The sequence below is a fragment of the Chamaea fasciata genome, unplaced genomic scaffold (assembly GCF_029207755.1).
Source record: "Chamaea fasciata isolate MVZ Bird 193981 ecotype frontalis unplaced genomic scaffold, bChaFas1.0.hap1 SCAF_3, whole genome shotgun sequence".
Lineage (NCBI taxonomy): Eukaryota > Metazoa > Chordata > Aves > Passeriformes > Sylviidae > Chamaea > Chamaea fasciata.
The window spans coordinates 6883849-6894964 of record NW_027094088.1 but is presented as its reverse complement, the minus strand read 5'-3'; the positions used below and the strand labels follow the sequence as shown (position 1 = coordinate 6894964).

At 49.1% G+C, this 11116-nt stretch overlaps 1 protein-coding gene across 1 annotated transcript in view; it reads right to left on the bottom strand.

Annotated features, from left to right (window-relative positions):
- The window catches only part of PAK5 (p21 (RAC1) activated kinase 5), an 86096-nt gene that overhangs the window by 2232 nt on the left and 72748 nt on the right, over positions 1 to 11116 (bottom strand). The window contains exons 5-9 of the mRNA XM_066177838.1: positions 9554 to 10045; positions 7035 to 7168; positions 5242 to 5368; positions 2612 to 2737; positions 454 to 588 (exon numbers count right to left, since the gene is read on the bottom strand). Coding sequence (XP_066033935.1) covers positions 454 to 588; positions 2612 to 2737; positions 5242 to 5368; positions 7035 to 7168; positions 9554 to 10045 — 1014 coding nt within the window. The remainder of the gene's footprint in view (positions 1 to 453; positions 589 to 2611; positions 2738 to 5241; positions 5369 to 7034; positions 7169 to 9553; positions 10046 to 11116) is intronic.

Sequence of the window (11116 nt, the reverse complement as noted above, 5' to 3'; positions counted from 1 at the left end):
TCTGTGTGTGCTGTTTTCTTGGGAAGGCAAGGGACACTGTGATCTTCCCTATCGCAACAGCTGTGCTGAGCTGAAGGGCCACATGGCTCTTTGCTGTGCCGCTGATGTTTGAAGTATTTGGGTATCACTGGGGTGTAGAACGGCATTAAGGTAGGCTGAGGGCTGATGGAAACACACCCAAACTGGGAGGTGCCCAAAGGCACAGCCAGCCTGAGGCTGTGCCCAGCTCCCTTTGCCATCACTGGCTGCAAAAGCAGTGCCAGGGTTAGGCACAAACGAGGCCGTGACTGATGGCTTTGGCCTCCCTTCCACCCCACAGCAGTCCTGCGTAGGACCCTCTGCTCAAGGTGGCCCCTTAGGGAGGTAAGTTATCTTTTGGGCGTGCAGGTGTGTGCCTACAGTGTTCCTGAGCGTGGGGCTGTGCCAAGCCCTGACCCCCAAGGGCAGGCTGACCTTGTGCACGTCCTTCACGCGGGGCGGGAGGTTGTCCCGGATGCGGCGCATGGCCTGCAGTGGCGGCTCGTTGAAGTAGGGCGGCTCCCCGTCGATCATCTCGATCACCATGATGCCCAGGGACCAGATGTCCACCTGCAACACACACACACACACACAGGGCTCATGAGCACTGCTGGCAGTGCAGGGGGGCCAACAGGCTCAGCACTGGGCATCGTGCAAACCCCGCAGCTGGCTCACGCTGCTGCCTCCTGCCAGCCTGAGCCAGCAGTCTGAGAGCCAGCACCATCCAGCTTTCTTTTTCAACCAGCCAACCGTGATTTTTCTTCTGAGCTGTGAGTGCCTTGACAAAACAGATTAGCAGGGGCTTACAAACCTGGGTGTGTAGCTGGTTTAGGTGTGTGTGCTGCCCTCTGGAAGCTCCATGCCTTGGAGAGGCTGTGTCCTGCTGCCCTGCATTCCAGCTGCACTGATTTGCACCCACTGCACGCCAACCCCAGGCTGGCTCTGCAGCTGCTGGAGAGCAGGCTACACTTCAGCTGCTGTGAAATCACTTACTCCATTGCCCTGAAGCTTAATGAGTACAGAAACTCCATTCAAGACCCCCAAGGCAAATGCAAGCGCTCACTACACCCAGGCTTGTTTACAGCCAGCACAGGTAGCACATTATGTAAGACCTTTGGAAAGCGATTCAGCTCCAGCTCAAAAGAAAAAAAAAAATCAGCCCTGGCCTGCTGCAGAGCTGCTCCAGAATCCCAATCCTCTGATGGCTGTAATTCCTGCCATTTGCCAGCCCAAATACAGCCAGGGCCAGTTCATTCTGCTTTCGCTCTATTGCCAACACTATCCTTTAGCTTAAATCCTTTTTTTTTTTTCCCCCTTTCCCTTCTGGTGGGGAAACTTTATGCAGCCCTAAGTTCAGCCACTTTATAATCCCCCTAAGCTATTAATGGGCTAATAATAGTTGATGCTATTATCTCTGGAATGTCATCTACAACAGCTCAGATCTTGGTGGAGAGCAGTGCCTGCAGGGCGCTTTTACTGCGCCTTGCCAAAGCAGTGTGAGGATGGAGCAGCTCCTGCTCAGCTCAGCTCCCCTTCCCTGTGCATATCTGTGTTTCTAGGTATCTCTATCCTATACAGGCATGTGTATGCGCACCTGTGTGCAAACACACCCTGTCCCTGGCTCTGTTTGCTGCAGGCTCGAGCTCTGCAGCTGCTCCTCTCAGGCAGCAGCTCTGTCCCCACAAGGAGGAGCAGAGGCGGCCGTGTCCCCCTGGGGAGGTGTGAGTCACTGTCACGGCTGACACGGCACAGGGATTGCTCTTCCCAGGCTGCCAGGGCATAATGGACGGGGAATGGCACTGCAGAGCTGCCACGTCCCCCCACCTTGCTGGGCTCCTCTGAAGGGTTCCAGGAAAAACTTGTGTGTTGCCTTTCTCAGAGCATCTGGCAGTGCCTGAAACAGCTCCCACAGAGGGGCTTTTCCTATTCCTTTCTCTCAAGTGACGACAGCAATGACTGCAAGGAATGAACCCACGTGGAGGCCAATCCCACCACAGAGGGTGGCAATACAACCCACCCAGCTGGGCCTGAGTTTGGGACTCTACAGGACCCATGCTTCCACTGGAACTCTCCAAGAGGAAAGGAATGGCAGGCTTTGGCTGGATGAAAGCCGTGGCCCTGTGCAAATACTGATGGGACTGGGCTGTGCAGGAGGGGTGTGTGAGGTGGCTGCTGGTTTGGCGCGTGCAGGCGTGCACACCTGTGACTCCAGCTCCACACCGCAGGCTTGATATTAAAGAGCAGCAAAGGGCCTCTCACAACGTGCAAATGAAGCCAGTTTCCTTTACTACAGCACCCCAAGCCAAAACATGGAAAAGCATTACACGGCTTAGAGTGCTAAATGGAGTTGTTAGTTAATAACTTCATCTTGGGGAAATACTTTCAAACCAGGCACGCTGCAGCACTCTGGGGCAAACGTAATTGCTGCTATTTAGCATAGCTGTGCAAATGCTTCTGAACTGCAGGGTTCTGACAGAGCTCCACGGGGTAAGGATATCCCCTCCAGCAGCGCCTGCTGTGCTCACCTGGATGCTGCAGGGAGTTGGGATATCCCCTCCTGGGATATTCCCTCTGGAGTGCCTGCTGTGCTCACCTCAGTGCCGTAGGGCAGGCGGGATATCACCTCCGGCGCCATCCAGTACGGTGTCCCAACCAGGGACTTCCTCCTGGGGACCTCCTTTGACACTTGGGCACAGAACCCAAAGTCAGACAATTTAATCTGTGAAAAGAAGAAGTGAAAGCCCCTCTTGAGAAACAGGACAAACTCCTCCAAGACACACCTCCAGCTGCAGCCACAGGGACAGGGATGGAGCTGCAGCATTTCCCTGGGACAGTTCAGCAACCCAGCTCTGGAGGAGTGTCTGGAGATGGGAGCACAGCCTGGGGAACAGGCAGCTCATTAAAATGAAGGGAAGATGTAGGAGAGTGGCAGTGGTGCTCATTCCTGGTATCATCTGTCACAGCCCATTGCCTCTCCACCAGCAAAGGATGTGGAGGTGATAAATGGATTATAACACTTAAAATAGAAGGAAAACAAAATATTCCAAACAGAACCCCCGTGTTTGTGGCTATACACATATTCCAAGTGACACACACCCCTCCTGTGCTTCGTACCAGTTTGTACAAACTCTGCCAGAAAACATGGGAAACAACTGACATTCACCCCATTCCTTTTTATCACCGACAGAAAATAAAACCCCTTCCAATGGTTCCTCAAGCCCAGGCCCTCACACTGTGGACCATCACTATGGAAGAAGTTGCCATCTTTATGCAGCAGGAGAGCTAAGCTGGAGAAGGCAGGGAAGGGTACAAGACTCCTTGCCAAAGAGTTAACTGTTCCCTTTGCTTGGGAACTCAGGAATTAGTACTGCCCTTGAGTAGCTGTGGCAGTGACCTGAAATAGAAATAATGGGATACACAAGCACTCCGGAGAGCAGCTCTTGCTGCATCATGTGCCTGGCTCACACTTTTATGACGTTTTTTTTTTTTTTAACAACAAAAATTATGGAAAATTATCACCTCCCCCTCCCTGTCGCTGTACAATGCCAAGGTGAAAACTCCTCCAACCACAACAAGCTGGTCTGAGGGTTGGTGGCATCACCCCCTTCCAGAAACAGCTTGTTCCTTAAGGCTAAAATCTTTTTTCTTTTTAACCCTCTGAGTACTTATTTGGAGGCCTGGAAGCTCCAAATCCAAAGGGATTTTCCTGGACATTTTCCTAACCTCTATCACTGGAGTTCAGTGGTGACCCATGGCCAAGGTCCACAGGCTGTGTATCCCATCAAGCACTCCATGTCTGGGGATACAAAGTGAGCCCAAACAGCCCCAGGACAACTGGAGGGGGAAGTTGCATAAATCCCTGCATGGTGTAGACTTATTGTCAGCACTCACTTGTTTTCTTTTGGTTTCAGCACAGACATTACTTTTTTAAAAAGTTACGGGTATTATTTTTAACAGAATTATGAAATGATTGTTGATATTTTGAAAACAAAGCCAATAATAGCCAAGTTCTCCACGCTAAATGCATTTTTCAGTTTACAGGATGAAGAATGGAAGAAATAATGCATATTTTGGAAGCAGAGCCCGATCTTCTTTTGTAGGAGCACAAGAGGTTTTGCATATCTATTGCTCATTCGAGTACATAAAAGACGACGATTTTCTAAAAAAAGATAATTGCACAACACAGCCATGAAGAAATCTGCAATGCAGATAATAAGGACTGGAGTAATGAGTATAATGAGGCACTGTATGCAGATCCCGAGCGCAGATCAGATGTTATTTCAGCAACATGAACTGAAATCACAACTGAAAAACTCCTACACTTGTGGGATTTTCTTTCCTTGACAGGACTGACAGGAGCAGCCTGTGACTGCTGCAGGAAGAAAATCCCTCTCCCTTGGTGAAGTGGGCATCAAATTAGACAGGCGAGCCTTTGGCTAGGGAGTCACACCAGGCCTGGGAAGCCAGGAGGTTTAGCTTTGGAAGGGTCAGGTCTGGATCTGGTTCCCAAACTCTTGGGCTCAGTCCAACCCTCCAGATCTTGCCTTAGACAGATGTGTCAGGCCAGTGGAGCAACCCTGAATTTTTTTGTGTGCAAACCATGTTTTATTTACTGAGCAAGTCACGCCCAGCGCTCTGTCTCCTCCTCCCCCTGCTCATTAACAACACAAAGACAGAGAAGTAATGTAAACGGAAGTGTGGGACGGGTTTTATCGAGCATCTTGGAAGTGTGAAAGCTACTCTCACCACCTGGGGAGGGTTTCAGCAGTAATGCAGATTATTTCCTCTTTGCATAGATTGATGCTGGGCCTCCCAAGTAGCCTGGGGAAGCTGAGCACACGCACAGAAACTGCCACGTAAATGATAACTAAGTGTGGTAAAAAGGAAGTGTTTTTTGAAAGGCATCACGATAGGAGTGGGGCACCCAAGAGGAGGACTCCCACCACCTGATCACCACCCTTCCTGCCTAGTTTCCTCTGCCACTGCCTTTGAGGCTCCAATCCCTCCCCACGGACTCATCCTGCAGCACAGATGCCAACCACCAGTGAGGCCAGGCCTGTGTTTTTTTTGGATTCAGCGCTCTCACAAGTTATTCACATCCTCTAACGAGTTATTTGTGGGTCACACCCTATTCCTCCCCATGCCTGGATTACTGTTTCTCCCGGGCAGCGGCACTTTGTGCAGGGCCATTGTCCTGGCAGGGCTGGGAGGGCCGGGGCTCACCCTGCCGTCGCTGGTGAGCAGGATGGAGTCGCTCTTGATGTCGCGGTGGATGACGCCCTGGTTGTGCAGGTAGGACAGGGCTCTGAGCACGGACAGACACACCGTGGCGATCTGCTCCTCGTTCATCCTGCAACAGCAAGGGGAAAACACCTGAGTGCTGGCGAAACAGCGAAAGGGGATGTGGAGAGGCACAAGTTCCCAGCCACGCCATACAGGAGATCTGTTAGGCAGCGGCTCTGGGGGGGTGAATCTCTGCTCCCGTTTCTGGTAAAAAAGGGGAGATGAGGTGTGGGGATCAGCCCTGCAGCGAGGGCTGGATTAGCCTCCCTGCAGCACTACAAAAGCCGAGTGTGCCATGTGCTGTACGCGGTTTCCCTCTGGGAAATCAGGGAAATGCCTTATTTACAGTAAGCTCGCTGCCTGCCAAGCAGGCATCACTACTGGGATGGAAACAGGCCTGGAATAAATATGAGAAAAGACACCCTTAATTGTGTAGGCAAAACATCAGGCCCTGAGCTGCAGCTCTTCGAGAGCACTTTTATGCCTTCTATAAAAATATTCTGGGTATTTCAGCAGAAAAATAAACAGGAGTTGTCATTTCTGTGCACAGCTGAAAACCCCCATTGTGGGGTCATTCTCTCAGCTGCAGTGGGATGGGCTGTGCACTGTCCTGGTGCCACTGTCCCCTCGCTGTTGTCCCCAGAATCTCTTCTACATGAGCACAGGAACGCCCGTGGAGATTTCTGCTTTAACTCTGTGTGCCATTTGCAGTATTTTGGCAAAATCTTTAAGGGAAGGTCATGCAATATAAAAAAACCCCTAGAAGATTAAGAAAATACTATTTTGAGTTAAAAAATAGATGACAGCTCTTAAGAAGTGGTGTCCTGGGAACATCTGTTTGCTGTTAAACTTCTGTCAGAAACATCTAAGATAGAGCTTTTAATGGTTTGGCAAATACCTGCAATATTGTGATTTATTTCAGCGCATAAGGTGAGGTAACACTTAAAAATAAAATACCTATGTTATAACCCTTGGTAGGATCTAAGAGCATAATTAAACTAGGAGAGAACACATATTTTCCAATTTAGAATTCCCTGCTTTTGTTCCTGCACCACTAAATACTCTCCCAGTGGTTGGATGTGGAAATTTTAATTTTCTTTTGTTCAAGAGGAAGAAATTAAATGAAGAATCCCTCTTCCCTATTTCATTTTATCCAGCTTATCAGAAGCAGATGAGCAAAGAGCAGATGTAAAGAGGGCTGTAAAACCTAATGTCACCCCTCAGAAGAGGCAGAGCAGTCTCTTGTGCTGGCTAATTTGCTACTTTAAAGGTGTGATATTACCTGAAATATGGGAATGTGCTCCACCATGAGCATAAATATTCTGATATAAAAATACTTCTCCGCCTTATGTTTTAGGCTTGGTTTGGAGATAACCTTTGTGAGGAGAAATTACCCTTAGAACAGACATGGTTATGACAGCAAACCCAACAATACACATCACCAAACAGGGAAAAGAATTTCTTTTTGCCATTCAGGGAAATAATGGATAAAAGTTGTGTTGCTGTTGAACCACCTCCCACAGTGTTAGCAAATACCAGCAGGCCCTCTCAGGTATTTCCGTCCCTCTGGTTTGGCAAATGCTGGTGTTCACAGGAGTTTATCTGCAATTCTGGCTTACTGCTGACAGTAAAGCCAGCATGCTTTAACGATGTGTACATATAAAATACATGGATATACAATCTCCATGCATGTCTATGTCACGCAGTTCTCTGTTTTCCTCCCCTGTACACACCTGGTGTGAGTGACGATGTCGGTCAGAGCGCCGCCCTCCAGGAACTCCATCACCACCCAGAGCTCGTCCCCCACCAGGTAACTGTTGTACATGTCCACCACGTTCTCGTGGTGGTAATCCCTCATGATCACGACCTGCAGAGGCACAAAGGGATGAGCTGGAAATGCTACAAGCTTTTTCTGACGCTTGTTTTGACCTCCTTTTACCCTGGTGCTGAGGAAAGGTTCTGCGATGAATCACATCCGCTCTAATCCTTATGCCAGAGCATAAACAAAATCAATATATTTACATAAAAATATCAGTCATCATAAATGCATCAGGAGGAAGAGAGAATCTCTAGTTGATAGAGTATAAACAGCAGATAATTGTTTTATTTCAGCCTGCAGGAACAGACCTGTTTATTTAATTGTTTTTTATTGCCAACTGTTTTCAGTACAACAGATTTTTTTTTTTTGACCTGATCGATCGCTCAACACATTAAAGTCATTTTTTATCACGTAATAAATGGTACTTTGCACAGATTTTCAACAGAATGCCTCAGAAAGGCCCCAGAAAACTCACTCAAAGAAACTTTTAAAAGGCTTACTGGTTTTTGTGTACTCTGAGTTAGACACACTGGAGAAATACCAAAAAGAAATTCTCAAGAGGTCAAACAACAAAAAACTTTACTGGCAACTAAAGAAAAACCAGAGAACTTTGGTAAAAGGTTTTGTGCAACATTGAATCCATGTGAAACACTTCTCAAAGCCCATTAACTTGGCCCATTCAACTTGGCAAACTCTAAGCTTTTAATTCAGTTTTAAGCTCAATTTTAAGTTACTCGAAAACTCTGAGGAGAGGGAATTAGAAGAATCAGAAAGAGAGAAAGACAGAAAATATACAGAAAGGGCCACATATAGTCACCAACCCCTGGGTTCCAGCACAGCTCAGAAAATCCAAGAAAAAGTAGGGTCAGGATGTGCTTGCCTCGTGTTTGGCTTAAATACGCCTTGGCCTTCCTGGGCCCTTCCCCCGGGTGGGGCTTGCAGTCATGTGGCCCCTCTGGGCTGGCCTGGGGCTCCAGGGGCAGCTGTGGAGCATTGTCCCCAGTGTTCCAGGCCCTGGCACCACACCAGGCTGGGACACCGGCTCGAGAGAACGTGGAGCAGGGCACTGCCCCCACACAAACGCACCCCAAAATGTCTGGAGACACCAGTCTCTCCAGTCTCTCACTGCTGGTGGTACAGGGGATGACTCAAACCCCACACCTAAAAGTGACTGCACAGAACTGGCACCACAGTAGGGGCAGCCCAGCAGACAGTGCCCATGGCCACAGGGTACTGAGGGGTGCCAGAATGGCAGCCAGGAGAGAGAACAGCCAGGCAAGGCTTCATCACAGACAGAGGGATTTTATCACAGCTGACAGGAGATTTTCAGATAACACGAGCGACTGGAGCGTGTCAGGGAAGCAGCTTGGTCCTGCACAGCATGCAGGACGTGCTTCAAGATGTTACTGCTCAAGAGATGCTCAGTTAGAGCCACCACAGCCTCCAGCAGAGGCAAAGGCAAGCCCAAATAACCAGAACAGTCGTGCACCGTGTGGAGAAGAACCTGGTGAAGTTTGTTGTTTATTATTGCAATTTAAAAGTGTGAAGTTTTTAAAGGTTTTAAAGAAATCAATCTGTCATGTGCTGAGGGAAGACACACTTATAGTGCATAGGAAACAAAACACGGAATTAAAAAGCTGGTTCTCACAGGAGGTTTCCTTGGGATCTTGTAGTGTTTTTGGCATTGATCAGGATACTTATAAGTCAAAAAAGGGAGCAGTGAACCCACCCACCAGATGCTTTAAGGAAGTAGAAAGTTAAAAAAGGAAAAAACAACTCTTCAAGTTGCAGAAGGTACTCTCAAGGCCCAAACAAACCGGGCGAAAAAATGGCAAATGGAAACCAGTGTTCTGAAATGTAAAATAAGGTACACGGGGAAAGGCAGCTGTGGGCTCTGAACTGGCTGCAACCACTCGGGAAAGGAGAGGTGGGGAATTAACACAGATAGTTCCATAAAAAAGGGACTGCCAGCTCTTAGCTTAGTAACCATCAAGAAAGCAAAGGGAGTGGTGATGGTTAGGAGAGGAAGGAGGGACGAAACAAAAAGCACGTGCATGTCAGAAATACAGCGCACACGCTCTGGAATAGCCCGGTGAGTTTGGATCCTCCCTCTTGGAAGAATAAACTGTGTCAGGAGACAGACAGAAAAAGGCAGCTGGGCTGTGTCTGAGCACCTGATACACGGCATGGACCAGCTGATACATTTCTCAGCTGTTCCCTGTCACAGCATCATGAGCTTCAAGCCAGGAGGAGAAGCAGCTCACTTGAAGCTGGTATGGCCGTACAATATTTACACAAGCATAGACGTGTGTGGGACTCAACTCACCTCTTCCAGAAAGATCCTAATTTGGCTCTTGATGGTGGCATTTGGCCCATGTCTAATGCTGAACCTGCCGCCCAAAAAACCCCGGGGCACTATCCAAAGCCACGTACCTCGTTGAAGAGCAGCTCCCTTCTCTGCTGTTTCCTGAGGTCCATCTTCTTCACAGCGACCTGCTTGCCCGTGTGCTTCTCGGTGGCGATGCACACGATCCCCGTGGAGCCCTCCCCGATCTTGATGAAGTTGTCCAAGTACTCCCGGGGGTCTCCCGGGCTGACCACGAGCTGCAGGGCAGCTCGGAACTGTTCGTGGGACACCCTGGAGGGCTGCTGGTCCGAGGAGGAGCCCCAGCTGGGGGGAGGATAAGCACTTGATGTGATACTCGGGGAGCTGGGGTAGGAGGCGGTGGAAATATAGGGAGAGCCGGGCTGGAGAGGCGGCTGGTGATAGTGGGGGGCTTTGTGGTACACCAGAGGGTACTGGTAGCTGCTGCTGGAGTAGCTGACTTTGCTCTGACTCTGAGGTAGCTTGACTGGGCCCCGGGGGTAGGTGTCGGAGCCAGAGAGCGGTGGGCTGACGACCAGCTGCGCTCGGTCATAATCCACCTGCAACACAAACGCCCAGAGTGAGCCTGAGGGAACAGCCCCTTCCTCCTGCCCCTCCACTCCGCCTGTGTCCAGCACCCTGGAGGTCCCAGCAGGGCTGGCACAACCTGCTCCCACATCGCACCCGTTCTGCTCAGCACGGGGCCTGGGCAGGGATCTCCAGACCACTGAGGGCTGCAGTGCCCTCAGCACATGAGGCTGGCCAGGTCCAGGACATCTCTCTGGTCCATTCTTCTGTGCAGGTACCTGTGTACATTCAACAGCCTTTGCTGAATCACAGAACGGCCTGGGTTGGAAGGGAGCTATGCTCAAAATAGTGTATTTGCTCTGCATCTGCAGTGCCCTGCAGACTCTCTGGGCCATTTCCTCCAAGAATCCATCCCTGTCACCTCCAGCCAAAACCTGCCCTCTGGCAAAGTCCAATTTGCATCTTACCAGTACCTGGATTTTAATTCTCAGCTCTTAGCCTTTTCTGATGTTTTCCTCCAGCAATTCAGGGATAGCTCAACCTCTTCTTGTGGAGGTGGTGGTACCCTAAAATCCCTGTCATCTCCTGTCTTGCTGTGCTACCAGCTGTTGTTTGAGTGACTGCTTACGTGAATTTGATGAGGAGCCTAATTCAATTCACCGTTTCTTAAATCATTTTCCACAGTGACACGCTACTTTACTGCAGTGTCACAAAACTGCTAATTGTCATCCGAAATCAGAGAAAATCACAAAGGAAATTATCCCAATGGGAAGCCTTGATCATTTGTAGGTTCCTTTCTATTTTTTGTGTTTTCCAAGCTTCTCTAAGCTTCTTACGTTGAAGGCTAACAAATACTTCACATTAACAAACATAATAGTTTGCTTGCTTCTATCCAAACTAAAACCCCTCAAAAAATGTAGAACAAAAAAATCCTCCCACCCCAAACCTGTATTTTTTTCCTCTGGAAAAGAACATCTTCGCATTTACAATATGTGACTCCTGATGATGTGTGGAGCATCTTAGGGCAGGGGGGCGGTTTGACACAGGCTCATCATGTAGCACAATTACAAATAATTATGGCAATGAGTTCATTTAATCAATCA